We start from the raw sequence: 16728 nt of genomic DNA, 5'->3' as shown, positions 1-16728 counted from the left end.
TCTAAACCTTACGTAAAAATGGCTATCAGATTTATATACCGTGTATATATACTGTATATACACTCATCTAAAGGATTATTTGGAACACCTGTTCAATTTCTCATTAATACAATTATCTAATCAACCAATCACATAGCAGTTGCTTCAATTCATTTAGGGGTGTGGTCCTGGTCAAGACAATCTCGTGAACTCCAAACTTAATTTCAGAATGGGAAAGAAATGTGATTTAAGCAATTTTGAGCGTGGCATGGTTGTTGGTGCCAGACGGGCCGGTCTGAGTGTTTCACAATCTGCTCAGTTACTGGGATTTTCACGCACAACCATTTCTAGGGTTTACAAAGAATGGTGTGGAAAGGGAAAAACATCCAGTATGTGGGCGAAAATGCCTTGTTGATGCTAGAGGTCAGAGGAGAATGGGCCGACTGATTTAAGCTGATAGAAGAGCAACTTTGACTGAAATAACCACTTGTTACAACCGAGGTATGCAGCAAAGCATTTGTGAAGCCACAACACGCACAACCTTGAGGCGGATGGGCTACAACAGCAGAAGACCCCACCGGGTACCACTGATCTCCACTACAAATAGGAAAAAGAGGCTACAATTTGCAAGAGCTCAAATGTTGCCTGGTCTGATGAGTCTCGATTTTTGTTGAGACATTCAGATGGTAGAGTCAGAATTTGGCGTAAACAGAATGAGAACATGGATCCATCATGCCTTGTGCAGGCTGGTGGTGGTGGTGTAATGGTGTGGGGGATGTTTCTTGGCACACTTTAGGCCCCTTTGTGCCAATTGGGCATTGTTTAAATGCCACGGCCTACCTGAGCATTGTTTCTGACCATGTCCATCCCTTTATGGCCACCATGTACCCATCCTCTGATGGCTACTTCCAGCAGGATAATGCACCATGTCACAAAGCTCAAATCATTTCAAATTGGTTTCTTGAACATGACAATGAGTTCACTGTACTAAAATGGCCCCCACAGTCACCAGATCTCAACCCAATAGAGCATCTTTGGGATGTGGTGGAACGGGAGCTTTGTGCCCTGGATGTGCATCCGACAAATCTCCATCAACTGCAAGATGCTATCCTATCAATATGGGCCAACATTTCTAAAGAATGCTTTCAGCACCTTGTTGAATCAATGCCATATAGAATTAAGGCAGTTCTGAAGGCGAAAGGAGTCCAAACACAGTATTAGTATGGTGTTCCTTATAATCCTATAGGTGAGTGTAAATATTTTATATCTAAACTCCTTTCTGTTCTCTCTTATCAGTAAGACAGGGTGTTTTATGTTGAGTATCAGCTATTTTTTTGTCCCTGTTATTGAGACACCGTTAATAATTATCTGCCAGACAGTTCACACAAATGCAGGAAAGAGACAGAAAAGTGACATTCAACACAACACACAAAACTTCACACTCAGCAAACGTCTACGTTTGCTTTTAGATTTCTGGATGGATCTAATCAATCCCTGGGGCTTTGCCACTGTGGAGTTGCTTAACTACCTTAGCAACTTCCACCAGGGAAATTGACAACAATCCCCCATCATCCTCCAGCGCTGCCTCTACCATAGAGGGCATATTAGCTTGATTTAGGAGTTCCTAAATAAAGTTGGACGGCTTCCCTGACCACTGGTGCCCACCAGATTGTTTGTGGGTTATCGCCCCTTGTTACCCACCTAAGACCCTAAGACCACAGCTCTCCACAGCAGCTTTAGCAATAGAAACTTTGAACATTGTCCACTCAGGTTCAATGCCCCCAGCCTCCACAGGGATGCACGAAAAGCTCTGACGAGGTGTGAGTGAAAAGTCTGTTGGACAGGGGCCTCCTCGAAACGTTCCCAATTTACCCGCACTAACCGTTTGGGCTTACCAGGTCTGTCCAGAGTTTTCCCCCACCCCCTGACCCAACTCACCACCAGATGATGATCCGTTGACACCTCGGCCACTCTCTTCACCCATGTGTCCAAAACATACGGCCTCAGATCTGATGAAACGATTATAAAATCGATCATTGACCTTTGACCTAGGGTGCTTTGGTACCACGTACACTTATGATCATCCCCATGCTTGAACATGGTGTTTGTTATAGACAATCCATGACTAGCACAGAAGTCCAACAACAGAAAACCACTGGTTTAGAAGAAGCCTTCCCAGGTTCATTAAAGAAGACTATTAAAACACATAAATCTAAATGGCATACAGTTTAACAGTTACATTTTCCCAACAATCTCCTTTCCTTTTACCTCATGTAAAACGTAGCAAGTTAAGTTAAGCAAGTAACAGTCCTAAACAATGACTTATAATTTCACTCTGTATTATTCACTTTGTTGAATCTATCTTCCTTCACAATTCACTCTGTATATCTTTATTATCTGTATTTATATTTTTTCCATTACAAGTACTTACTTTTTCAATATTATTAATTAGGGCTGCACAATTAATCAAATTTTAATTCCGATCACGATTTTGACCTCCCACAATCAAATTTGCGTGATTGAGTGTTTTTTGTTTTTTTAAAATGCGTCATTTTATAGAGCGCTCCGGGTTTTTTTGCATAGCGCATCTACCGCTCCGTAAACCCCTGTCTGCTCATGTGCCAATCAGTTGTTCCCTGCACTGCGCAGCTTAGTTTCAAGATGTAGACAGTCACAGAGGACAGAGTTACGTGAGGAAAATTCAACAGATAGCAGTCGTTTATACGTAGGTCTCAAGGTTTACCAGTTTACTAGCAAACGCAACATTTTTTCCCGTCTGTTTTGTTACTCAGAAAAACAGCAGTGAGCATTGCTAGTCGGTGCTAGTTAGCGTCTGTTAACTTACAGGGTCTAAGGCGCGAGTAATATTTTTCCTCTAGGACGCACCAATGCCCATAAGGTCCTCGCATCCGTTGCAATGTGGTAATATGGATATTGTTTAATTTTGCTTTACATGACCCATTTCTTCTGTAAAGCCGTGCCTGTGTTGGCTCTCTCTACTCTCTCCTCTTACTCTCCGCGCAGAGCGTTCACTCCGCCCCGGCATTAGTTTGGCGATGGACGTGGACCAGGGCGGTCTTGCTACATACATTTTTGATTGTACAAGAAGCTTGCAGATTGCCGGATGTCCAATCTGTACGGAAAGTCAGAGAGTTCTGCCGTCTACCAAGGATCTTACCCTCCATGTTGAGAGCCCTAAGTTTGACCTTTGTTTTGTTGGTTCATTTCCTGTCAAAAAATGATTAATCCTGTTGCTGTTGGACTGAAATGTCCTAGGACCATGAGGGTGCATCCTACTTTGCACGTGAGCTGTGTGAAGCCGGTTCAAGAGAGTCAGCTGGTGCTGGAGACTTCTGCTCCCCCTCCTCCGCGCATCGATGGAGGCTCTTTCTATCCTGTGAAAAGACTTCTCGCTGTCAGAAGACGATGGAGAGGCCATCAGTACCTTGTGGACTGGAAGGAGTACGCACCCAAAGAAAGGCCCTGGGTGTCGGCCAGTAATTATTTGGATCCAGACCTTATTCGTGAGTTCCACCAGCTACATCCTGAAGAACATGGGCCGTCTGGAGTCGTCCTTTTTGTCAAGTTTCTGTCATCTGCTTCCCTGTGTTCAGCCTTTGAGCATTTTTTGTATTTCTGAGTTCCTGTTTTCCCTTGAATTTTGACCATTGCCTTTTTTCCCAGATTTCCCTTTGCTTGCCGGACTGTTATCTGTGTTTTATTAGCTTGCTAATAAAACCATTGTACTTTATATACCAGTGGGTCCGTTCTCTGTGCGTAATAGCAAATTAGTTCAAAATTAGTCCTTGTAGGCTTTTCTATATTAAAGGCTAGTATGAGTGTACTTTATGTACACTGAGTGATTTAATTCTAATGATGTTTTCGTTTCTGTCTGTTTTTGCAGAGGTTTAACTTTGTATCTCTGCCCACTGACGTCCTGGAGATTGAGGTTAAGGATAAGTTTGCCAAAAGTCGGCCAATCATCAAGCGTTTCCTTGGAAAGCTCTCTGTCCCTGTCCAGAGGCTACTGGAAAAACATGCCATTGGGTAAAACGCACAAACCATGCACATTTATGAAGTGGATGTATAAGGTGTGTGAAGATGAGTTCAGCAGGACTGTGCACACCATCAGTCAAAATATTACTAGTGTGCTCTATCATTCAAGTCTGTAGAGCTGTGGAAGCTCCCCAAATACACTACACTAGGGTGGTTATGGCCAGTTTAACATTCATGTGACATTCATCTGATTTTAGCTATGATTTCATTAGCTTCATTATTCACTATATTTTATCAAATTTTTCTTCTTGTGTTGCTGCACTTCTATTGTATACATATTTACCCTTTTCTCTTTTTCTCCGTCCGTCTTTGTTTTTTGTCTGCAGGAATCGGATAGTGAGTTATTCGCTGGGTCGCAGGTTGCCAACAGATCATGTCTGCGGCCAGCTGCAGTTCCGCTTTGAGCTGACTTCTTCTGTTCACCCAGGTACAAAGGGCATAATGCCATCTAGCAGTAGACATAATGATTATAATCATAATGTCTGAGGATTATAATGATCTGATGATTATGATGATATTATGAATCATGCTATCTTCCCTCAGCTTTTAAGTTCTCATGTCAACTGTCTATGTATAGGAAAATGTCTTAAATTTGTATCTTTGAAGAAATTGCTGGGGACATGTATTACACATGTATTATTTTGTGTGATAATGAAATTCCTTATCTGGTTTACAACCTTCATTAAACATTCAAAAAACAGAAGGTTATAGTGGTGTGAACACATGCTGTATATAGAGGATGGGACAAGTTCATTTATATCAAGTGTCTGGCCAACACAATGCACGCTTTGTACAATACAAGTCTAGTTTTAAGGTCGTTAGAGGTCGCCCTCAGGTGCATATCTCAGACTTGTGTATGTTTGTGTGTGTGTGTGTGTGTGTGTGTGTGTGTGTGTGTGTGTGTGTGTGTGTGTGTGTGTGTGTGTGTGTGTGTGTGAATAGAGAGAGGGAGAACATCTTTCCTATCTAGGGGTGTCATTTATTACTCGCTGATGTTCTGGTAGTCCCATGCAGTGTTTCAATCTTATGCAAAAGACGGCTTTCAATTTTTGGGTCCTATGATTCAGTTCTTTGATGTGTGTCTCATTCCTGAAACGACTCAGAAAACAGTCCATTCAACTGTTCTGACGAGTCTTGAGAAACAGATAACTTAGCACTCTACAGTCTCATAATATGAAGTTCAGAGGCCAGTGCTTGGGGGCAGAGGCCTGTTGACTTGGGTTGACAACTGACCCAAGTTGTCATTTATCAATTTGAGTTTTTGTGAAGTTAAAAAAATAAGTGTTCACAACCCAAACTTGTGTATGCCACAATATGGTAAACACTACCCAATTTAACGTCACTAACTTTCAAATGTGAGTTTAGTGGACATCTAACATGTGCTCTTTTTTCAGATGATGAGGAGGTCTCCCTTGTCATAGAGTCAGCCTGTGCTGATGGGGGAAATGCAGCAAATGACAACTATGCTGCTCATGCACATGATGATGACACAATAAGTGGGGGACCTGACATGCCTGACCTCCTTCTAGATACCCCTCCTGACCCTGAGACATTGGTGCCGCAAGCTTCCACAGAGGAAGCTTCCACACCTGAGATGGTCCATAGTTATGAGATGGAAGAGGCTGAGGCGACAACAGAGGAGCAAGAAACTATGGAGAACACAATGAGGGAGGAGCCCCCATCTACAGAGCCACAGGGGGAGCAGGAGGAGGGGGCTCTGGCTGAACAGCAGGACGAGAACAGTGGAGAGGGGGAAGAGGAGGAAGGAAAGAAGGACAGGCAGAAGGAGGGAGATGAGGATGACCAGAGAGCAGAGTCTCCACCTCAGCTTGAGGAGGAGGTGGCAGTAGAAGAAAAACAGGTTGGGAAGGAAACACAGCCAAAGCCAAACTCTGACAATCCTGTAGTGGTATCAACAAACATCACATTCCAGGATGCTTCTGTCGAACAAATTGAAAGGGCCCAACAGGAGGTGACAGAGGGAGATGAAACAAGCAGCGTCCCCTGCACCTGCCAATCCTTCTTCTCAAACTACAACTCCCATGCTCCCTCCCGCCGCAAAAACCGTCCCTGCTCCCTTCCGGTGTCTGAGCTGGAAACGGTGATTGCGTCGGCCTGTGGTGAACCAGAGACACCCCGATCCCACTACATCCGGATTCACCACCTCCTTCACAGTCTACCCTCGGCCCAACACAGAACCTCCAGCCAAGAGGAGGAGGAGACCAGGGATACAAACACTACTCAAGACACCACCTCCACATCACCAACACTTAAAACCTCCAAAGAAGAGGAGGGGCAAGAGGAAGAGGAGGATACAACCCAGTCGCCCTCTCAGGTACACCAGCTAGCCAGCTGTTGATAGTTAGCTCACTCTCTGGAGCTCTGTGCCGTATTGGCGACACACAGTGCTTCAAAGAGCCTGGGATGAGAGCAGGCATGCAGGTGTCAGATATGTGCAGAGCACTGGAACAAAAACTCACCACATATCACCAACACTAGATTACTATGAACTATGGGATCTCAGGGGTTCCATACTCTAATTACCCAAGTGAAAATTGATTTTAATTTTAAACATTGTCCTAAATAATAATCTATTGATTTAATTTAATTAACACAATTGATTTATCGGCCAGCTCTAGCTCACAGGGATAACTTTTGTCTCATTATTTGAAGCTTTAGACACGTTTAATATTAACATCCAAAATTGTAACATTGTAAGATATGACATAAAATAAGAAAAAAACATAAGAAGGGTCTTGGTCTTTAAAGTGAAATATCTTCAAATCTTTTTTTTTCTCTGCCAAAAGAAAAAAAAATGAGGCCAGGAATGTTTGGTTTATCTGAATCTCACTGTAGCTTAAGCCATTATTATACTGTATACAGAGGCACACAGAGACAAAACATGCATAACTAATTAAGATCAGTATCAAAAATTGCTCACTTACTTGTAAGGGTAAAGTACTTCTACCCAAAATTGGACTCTCCGTCTCCAGTTTTTTTCAAACTTGGCAATGCACCAATCTAAATCTGAGCATTAAAATAGCCTTTTATAAACAAATGGTCTATACCATAGAAATAAAAGCATTTGAGACTTTCATGTCTCTGGCATGGGAAAGCCAGCAATATCTGGCCAAATAGTGTTTGCCCTGCACTTTGATTAAAAAGCTTTGTTTAATTCTTCTTTAAAATATCTGTGTATTCCTGCAGGTCCCAGAGTGTCTAGGCCCCTGCTGCCGTCGCTCCATACCCCGCAGCCTCTCCATTGAACGCCTATCTGAGCTGAACCAGCTTCTGGAGGGTGAGGGAGGAGGACATACAGCAGACAGGAGGATCTCTCCCTCCTGCCTGGAGGAGGGCAGTTCCAGTAATGGAGGAGGAAGAACAGTTAGTGGGAGCACCCACAGACATCCGGGTGAAAATGACTGCGAGTTTTGCGACACCTCCTGCTACAGCACCTCCTGCTACAGCACTTCGTGTTACAGCACGTCATGCAACTCAGGCTACGAGGGAAGGAGCCGCTTCTGCAGCCATACCCGCCTTTCCTCAGTTGACAGCAACAGACTCTCTTGCAGCACTGTGTTTTCGTCCCAGGATGAAGATGAAGATGAGGAGAGTGCCTTTGAGTTGGTACCTGATGGGCACATGTCAGAGGACCAGAAGGTGGGCGGGGCAGAAGGAGAGAGGAGGACGGGGAACTTGAAGGAGACCAGCAGAGGAGAACCAGAGGACTCACCTGTGGCGGGGCCTAGTGATAGAAGCAACATTGGTGAGATAAAACATGCCCTTCTTATTAGTTGTTTCCTAAAGTCTCTGCTTCATTATGTGTTAAAACTTAAACATGTACAACAGCTACAGGTTTAATTAGTCTGCTGCTATGTTTTGGCAAGAGTTTGGCCAGTTAGACCCCTACTATGTTTTAGTGGGATTGATTGATTAAAGTTTTAGGAGAAACACTGCTTAAACATATTTTAATTTAAGCTACATTGTGTAAGGATTCCTCCCATTTTGCGGTGGAATTGTACAGTGGTGCTCATAAGTTTACATACCAATGCTTAAATTGACTACAAAGAGGAATACATTTTTTTTACTTTTGTAAATAGATCTTAATGCCTTAAAGCTTCAGTAGGTAACTTTTGTAAAAATGTATCTTTTACATATTTGTTAAAACTGTCACTATGTCCTGACAGTAGAATAAGAGACAGATAATCTGTGAAAAAATCACGCTCCTGTGTCTCCTCCCTGTGCTCCTACTGCCACTTGCAGAAAAACACCGCTCCCGGTCAGAAACAGCCAATCAGAGCCAGGAGGACTGTCTTAGCAGTGTCAATCACTCTCGTGTACGCGCTGCTCATACCCCTCCCCCGCACAGCGCGTAACAGCTCAAGATTGCTAGTGCACTGCAGCTGTGCTAATCGCGGAGAAACAACTTTTCAGGAAAACTGCCAGTTTCTCGAGTGACACCTGCTCAGAAAACAAAGACGGGCAAACAGAAGAAGACCGAGGATGAAAAGCGAGCTAAAAAGAAAGAATTAAACCGAGCCTAAAATAAAACAAGGGTCAACATCGAAGCGACTTTTTAGAGGTGGAGGGAGCTACGCCTCTTGGAAGGATTCAACACGGATTCTGAGCTAGCGTTAGCCACATTTCTGCTTGACATGTAAGTATCCCTGCTGGATTTGTTTAATTTTTAAGAACAAGCGTACACAACTAAGATATCGATGGTTACAGTATCACTGGTGATAGCGCAAATCTCATTTAACTCTGTAGCTTGTTGCTAAATCTTACAGTTAGCTTGTAGCATGGCAGGACTGTTGTAGCAGGTGAAGATTAACTTTACCTGCTAACTCCTTCACCCTCAGTATAAGTAATATTGTTTCGATGCCTACATTTAGTAAGCCAAAAGGTGTTTTTGTCGATCACAATAAATGTAGCTATGGTTAAACTACTTTTATTGTGCGCTGTCCCTGTCGACGTTTGGCAAGGCAGAGTTCTACTTTTGATTATTTTTAAACATACACATTTCCTTCCCCCACATGATGTAATTTGTAAATCAAATGTCTGACACACATTCTTTATGCTCCTTCAACAGGTCAGACACAGACACAGAGGCACGTGAAGGAATCGTCTTTCAGTCCAAATCAAAATGTTCAGTATTTCCTCGTGCAGGAGTACTTTGCAAAAAAAGCTGATTTATTTTACCCATATGCAAAATAAAACCTAAGACATATTTCTAAGATGTTGTTATTCCTTGGCTTATTGAGCTTCCTCACTGATTCATCATTCCTACTGAAACTTTACTGTTTTAAATTGATCCAAAAGGTAATTCAGTAATGTATTGTGTAACGTGCTACTTTTGTTCACACAAATGAGCGATTACATAAAAAATAATTTTAAACCCTTTTTATTGAAAAAATTTACAGCACTTTTAATAAAAATATTTTAAATAAGCAAATTTTTTACATAAACTATACCCTCCTCAGAATAAATCCCCTGTATTGTCCATGAGGATGTGGAAAGCATCGGTGGCCCTGCTTACTAGCCTGCGCGTTCACGGCAGGCCCCGCTGTGAGGGAGGAGCTGTGGAGGGGGGGCTGTAGCGCAGCAGAGAGCAAGGGGGAGGGACCTGTAAGGTGTGCTTGTTCAAATTTTTTGGCTAAGTCCACGTTTTCTCAGAACTCCCTACTGCAGCTTTAATTAAAAAAAAGAAAAAATCCAACCTTTTAAGGACACCAATTTTCTTTGTGAATGAATAATGTATTGTAAATAAATAAATGTTCTACCTTAAAATGCAGGGGGCATATATATAGCCCTATGTTAAATATCCATAGAGGCAGGCAGAGTTTTGTTGTAAAAGGCCAGTTATTTCATGGATCTGGATACTATGCATCCTGATAAAGTTCCCTTGGCCTTTGGAATTAAAATAGCCCCATATCATCACATACCCTTCACCATACATAGAGATTGGCATGGGATACCATAAAATCATCTCTCAATGCAAATCAAACCAGCTATTAGTTTAACTGACATAAAACCATGCCAATCTCTATGTATGGTGAAGGGTATGTGATGATATGGGGCTATTGCAAAACCTTACACAATGGAGCTTTAAAGAAAGCTGTCAGTTGCTCTGCAAAATGGTCTTGGGAAGGAACTTGTTTTGGTGGAACATTTGCACTTTTTAATAAACCTAACTGTTCACATAATACAGTAAAGTAAGTTATTTAAATTTTCTGGATACATGGTTAAACGTAATTTGCTCTTACCAGTGTATCACTGTGTGTATTTTGTCCATAGCAAATCCCCGCCAATCTGACAAAGAGTCAATGCCATAAACATATTCTTTGTAAATCTTTACAATAATTTTCCGAGAGACACGGAAAGAAAGAAAATGGGAGGTGAGGTAAATTCGGCGTTGATCCAGATTTGTCAAATTTAAAAGCCTTTTTAAAATTACCTCTACAAGGCCATGCAGGTAGCCAATGGTTATTATAGTTATGCATATCACGTAACTATAATACTGTAAGATTCAAGCCAGGGATCTTTGTCTTGTCTTTGGCATGTCATAACTCCCTCTGTCTCTTAACATTTCCGGTCTTTCTTTCTCTGCAGTTTAAACTCTGAAAAAAGGCAGAGAAATAATGTTATGAGTTGAATTATCCATCCATCCATCCATTCATCTTCGTCCGCTTATCCAGTATTGGGTCGCGGGGGCAGCAGCTCAGCTGCAGCTGAGTTGAATAATGTAATTCACAATTTAAAAACGGATTAATAAGCCCTTACAAAGGCCTATTAAGATTTTGTTGAGTTTCATACATGATTACATCATGAAAAGGACCTGGCAACACAGATTTCCATAACCATAGTAACCTTGCTCTGCTCTGCTCACAGTGACATGCTGGATGTCATTGATTTTCGGTTCAAAGCCTTTATAAAAAGACAACACTTTCAGCTGTTGAAATTATTTGTCTCTCAGTCGTAACTTTTTGGCTAGTAGCTGCCCTGACCTTCCCCATGCTAAACAACAACAAGCGTACACGTCAAGTTATCATATAGGAAAAAACAGATTCTGGTAACGCAGTAACGCAGCGTTATTTGGATTAGTATATGTAATAGGGCTGTAACGTTACACCAAACCCAGAATTTGGTTTGCATCACAATTTTTGACCCATGATTTGATACAAACCTTGATTTCTTTCGGGGGTGCAATGTTATACTCAGTAAACGTAGTACAATTTTTTTCTGCCACATGGCTTTGTTTGGTCATTGATTACATCCCCCCTTTGCAACACAGTACAGTAATAAAACAGAGACCTTATTTATTGATATTGATTGATTTCAGTGTTGATCATTCCAACACCAAAAAATCTATTGTACCTTAAAATTATGTTTCCAAAATCGTTTCAGTGGTTCATTAACTCGTTGGAATGAGACATAATAATAATGGCAAAGGTTACAGTAATGGACAAGTCCGCTTCCAACCTGTAGGGGGACCGAAGAGGAAAAGTGCTTTGGGGCCTATTGCAAAGGTGCTGGTTGAATGGCAAGTAGCTAATGCTAATGTGCTTGGTCCAAGCCGCCAGGAAGAGCGCCATGTCTTAAAGCCACCATGGGCTTAGCAGATAAGGGTGGAACTGCACCCCACGGCCCAGAAAGTCTTTCCACATAGTTTTCCACAAGATTTTTTGGGGGGGTACATCCACTTAAAGGGTCCTTGTTTAAAACGTCAAGTTTTTAACACTTTTAACATTCACTATTGCCTAGTCCAGAGTTATTAGACTAGGCATCATGAACGTGCATAATGAATGCGAGCAGACCCGCCAATGTCTCCCTACACTGGGCACGCTCATATGAAGGTTTTCCCGAGGTCCGCAGACATAGTAGGGCTGTATGCTGTAAAGCTTGTAACGTAGATGAGATATGAAGCCATGGATGTATTAAGGAGAGCTCTGTTGACGAAACCGCAGGTTAACCTTAGTACCTAGCACTAGTTTGTAGCTAGCTAGTTGCACGGTGATGATTACATCTCATTGGTTGTCTAAATATATCCATTGTTTATTTAGATAAGCATGTAAACATCAGGAACAACAAAAACACAATGTTTAATGTTAGTGAATATTTTAGACGGTGCAACGGTGAGTTAATTAATTTGCCATGTAGCTAGCTAGCTATACCAATGAACCTTACTTGTAAGAGACACGAGAGAGAGAAGCTCATGAACAAGCATGTTGCTACCGGTTGCTATGACAACACAAAAAACTTTTGCTAGAGTGCAGGCATATCGTGACATCATGGGCCAGTACACGCAGAAGATCCGAGCTCCACGATTGCTTCATGTGCTTTTGAGCAATCTCATTGGAATATACAGGGCTTCCCGCCGAAAGCTGTATCCAGTTCTCTTAATACATCCATGGCTTGGTCTATAACGTTAGCTAATTCTGCAAGGCTTCAGTTGAGATGAGAGCTGACAACAGCCCTGGCCCGGGGACTCATCCACAGTCAGTCCCCAGCCAGCTAGCCACCATCCACTATCATTACAGCCCCGGCCTGGGGACACATCTACAATCAGCCCCAAGCAAGCTAGCAGCCAGCCCGGTCAGCACTTAACTCCGGTGCTAAGGACGCTAACTGCAGTTTACTTAACTGTCAGGAAACAGACCCAAGCACCCGATTCAGAACATCAGCCATTCGTAACGTTACACCTTCATTAGCATACACTAAAAGTAATTTAAAAATGTGATAGCATTGGATCTGGACGAGAAGGATAACTCTGGGAGTTGGAAGGGGTGTGTTGCTATTCTGCATTTTCACACAGGATTGTGGATCTAAGTGTAGCGGTTTCGGTTTTATATTGCATATTTTTACAATCCTAATATGTAATATAATTACTGTTTTGGAAATTATAATCCCTTACACTATTTGTTACTGTGGAAAGTCATATTACAGTAAGTAATGTGTTACTGCTCAACACTGTTCCTTCAAATATTTTTATTATGTTATTTCGTTAAACAAATGCACAAATTTGTACAGTGTCTGCATATCACAGAGAAAATACTATGAAAACAATACAGCCCATTCCCTAATCCCTCCTGTCAGGGTACAAAGGCGGACTCAAATGCACAACTCAGGATGCAGAGGTAAAAGGTAAGTGGATTTATGTTCAACAAACAATGCAGGCAAAGGTACAGAATTGGCTGGCAGAAGACGAAATCAGGAATATAAGCAGTTGGTCTGGTAACACTGGAAACATACACTGAGATAACGCTGGAAAGAGAGACACAAGGAGCTACAACAATCTGGCAGGGAACAAGTGAAACAAGGGGGGTAAATGTACACAGGGGATGGGAAGACAACAACACAGTTGAATAACATTAGGGCGGAGACAGGTAATAACAAAAGGTGGGAAACAAACAAAGGCAGGAAGACTAGTGAATGGAATGAAGATAAACAGTAAATGACAAAATAAAACAGGAAGTCCATAACACAAACAGAAAACACACCCACATGTTTTTGAATTCGTTGTTGCAGCCAGTAACCGAATAGCTAATCTTTTGAGATTTACATAGAACATAAAGTTCCTCAACCACTGAGTGTAGGTGGGCGGAGCAGCATACCTCCACCTTAGCAGCATTGCCTCTTCTTTTCTCTGTGCACAAACTCTCCCGGGTCTGTCATTCACTCGCACGGTTTTCTTATCAAAGCTACGCATTTGATACACAACTAATTCTCTCCTTTCCAAAGTCTAAAACGCAAGTAGCAGCAAGTATCTTGGCCTGTCTGACTGACAATTCTTCTTGGATGTCCACACAACATCTGAAACTCAATCTTGACAAGACTGAGCTTCCTTCAAGGTAAGGGCTGTCCTACCCAGGACCTAACTATGACAATTGATAACTCCGTGGTTATCCCCACCCCGACTGCTAGAAACCTGTGTGTGACACTTAAATCTCCGTCACTGCCAACATTGCTGCAACTACCTGACAGGCTGCATAACATCAGAAGGATATGTCCCTTTCAAACGCAGAAGATGGTTCAGGTTCTTGTCCAAGCTCTTGACCTAATTCCTAGTCATACCTTGATTAGGCTCTCCTTCTCGTTCCCAAAAGATCTCTGCTGTTCTGACATCTAGTAAAGCCTACTGGGGGTTTTGATGGACAAACTGCTTTAGCTTCCTGCGTAAAGAAGGTTCGCAAACATTTTCAATAAACTGGTCATGTAACAAAGCATTCAAATTAGGCATCAGGGGCACTGTGCTTAACTTTTTCCATTAGGGATAACAGGGCGGGGGGAACTTTTTACTGCAGCAACTTTCCCTCTTGCTGCTTCTAGAAAAAAAACTTTCCTGCATTGCCACTTGGACCTGTAGCTGCCATACATTTTTTTTTAGAAGAGTGTTGCATATTCTGAACATGGCAGTGTCTAAAGTGTGAGAACGTGAATATTAGCCACCCAGTACAGCTGAAAATTGGAAAGTGCCATGCCTCTGTGTGTTTAGATTTTTGGAAATGCATTTTTTTTTGCTGAAGCTGCGGCGGCAAGCTGTGGTCTTAGGATCTTAGGTGCCTCAAGGGGCGGTAACCCACGAACACCCTGGTGGACACTGGTGGTCAGGGAAGCCGTCCGGCTGAAGGAGTCTTTCCGAGATATGTTATCCCGGAGGACTCCGGAGGCAGCTGCAAGGTACCGACGGGCCCGAAGCCGTGACAGAGGCAAAGCAGCAGGTGTGGGAGAAGTTCGGAGAAGACATGGAGAAGGACTTTCGGTCGGCACCAAGGTGCTTCTAGAAAACCGTTCGCCACCACAGGAGGGGGAAGTGAGGAATCATCCAAGCTGTACACAGTGAGGATGGGACATTGTTGACCTCAACTGGGGAGGTAATAGAGCGGTGGAACTTTGAGGAACTCCTAAATCCAGCTGACACTCCCTCTGTGGTAGAGGCAGAGCTGGAGGATGATGGGGGATTGTCGTCAATTTCCCTGGTGGAAGTCGCTGAGGTAGTCAAACAACTCCACAGCGGCAAAGCCCCAGGGATTGATGAGATCCGTCCAGAAATGCTGAAAGCTCTGGGTGTGGAGGGGATGTCTAGGTTGATTAATCTTACTGTGCCTCTTACTGTCAATGTTTTGATAATGACCTGTTACCTGTCAGTCTTCCAGCTCTCTGAAGCTCACAAACGTGCTGTGTTTGCTAGACTTACAGCTGTTAATAAGATGATTGCAACCCATTGAAAGCCACGTCATGTCTTATCTGTTTGTTCATGGATCCTTTCTTTTTTGGATGTCACATACATGGAACTTAAAGGCAATGCTGTAGGCTTTTCTTTTGTTTGCGTGTGTGATTGGTCCCTTGTCTTGTGTGTGTCTGTGTGTGTGTCTGTTTGTGTGTGTCTGTTTCCGCATGTGTTATTTCGTTTCCCTCCCTCACGTTTTTTCCTCTTTGTAATTTTGTGGCCCTGGGACACATCCCTATCTCCCAGTGTGTTGTTTGTAACTGTTTGTGAATGTTATGTTTACATTTCTATCTGAATAAAAAAATAAAAATAAAAATTTGATCATAAAAAAGATAATGGAACTATGACTAGAAAGTAGTGTAAAGTAGTTGTAGTAGTTCATTGTGTAGCTGGGCACTGCAGGGTGTAGCAGGACGTAGCAGGGCACTGCAGAGCATAGCAGAGTGTAGCAAGGCATAGCAGGGTGTGGAATAGGGACAGCTGCAACCATGATTTAGGTGCCACCCTAATCCAAGGAAAACTCCTTGGCGACAGAAAACATAAGGGCTCCGGGGAATAGGCTCCCCAGAGCTAGGTTAGTAGCAAGCATTCTTGGGACATGGATCCAAAGGAAGGAAGTCCCCTGGCAGTCTAAAACTACACTACTAACAGCATAATTAAGAGCTGGTGCAATGCAGACTTGAGCCAGTTAGAGTCAGTTATAAGGGTTTGTAGTTGAGTCTTACAACTATGAAGAGAAGCAGAGAAGAGAAGGGGTGCTGTGTCTGTAGCAATACACCCTCCTCTGCCAGTTTGGGCAAACTCTGCAACGCCTCACTCCCTAACTGTAAGCTTTATCAAAGAGGAGAGTTTTAAGTTTAGTCTTAAATGTGGTGACAGTGTCTGCCTCCAGATCCCAGACTTGAAGCTACTCAGGGCAATTGAAAGGGGCTATATGGCAAGGTGTAAAAGGAGTGGACACCGGGGACACCCTTGACGAGTTCCCAGTTGAAGGTTGAAAGGTTGGGACTTTTGAGAGTTGGTAAGAACTGAAACAGTAGGAGTTGAATATAATAATTTTATCCAATTGATAAAGCACAGTCCAAAATCAATTTCTGTAGTACTGCGAACAATTAAGTCATGGCAGTGTACCATGGAAGTGCAACATACTAGTAAACAAACAGTAACAGTAAAGGTGCTTAATTTCCAGTTAATAACTGGTGGATGCTCATGAAATATATGCATGTTCTTGTGTAAGAACAGGAGCTGGTCGGCATGTTCTGGTGTTAGCGTACTCCGTTGGGTTGTCACAATATCCCCTGCAGTAGAAAACTGAGACACTGGGGGCCGAAATACAGAAGTATCCCTTGCCCAACTTGGAAAGCAAGGGATATATCACCTCATTCTTTCTCCACCAGCTGAGAGAGGAAATGGTGGAGCACCACAAAACTCTTCCTCAGCTTTAGCATAGGCAAAGATGGGCTGCT

At 42.7% G+C, this 16728-nt stretch overlaps 1 protein-coding gene across 1 annotated transcript in view; it reads left to right on the top strand.

The window, feature by feature from the left end:
* Positions 1–16728, top strand: part of LOC116676964 (E3 ubiquitin-protein ligase HECW1) — a 194835-nt gene that overhangs the window by 75965 nt on the left and 102142 nt on the right. Inside the window, 4 exon segments of the mRNA XM_032507731.1 lie at positions 3884–4026; positions 4362–4462; positions 5430–6370; positions 7243–7801. Coding sequence (XP_032363622.1) covers positions 3884–4026; positions 4362–4462; positions 5430–6370; positions 7243–7801 — 1744 coding nt within the window.

The sequence above is a fragment of the Etheostoma spectabile genome, unplaced genomic scaffold, assembly GCF_008692095.1.
Source record: "Etheostoma spectabile isolate EspeVRDwgs_2016 unplaced genomic scaffold, UIUC_Espe_1.0 scaffold00004148, whole genome shotgun sequence".
In the NCBI taxonomy this organism is placed as follows: domain Eukaryota; kingdom Metazoa; phylum Chordata; class Actinopteri; order Perciformes; family Percidae; genus Etheostoma; species Etheostoma spectabile.
Note: the sequence above shows the minus strand (reverse complement) of the source record. Positions and strands in the feature narration are given on the sequence as shown.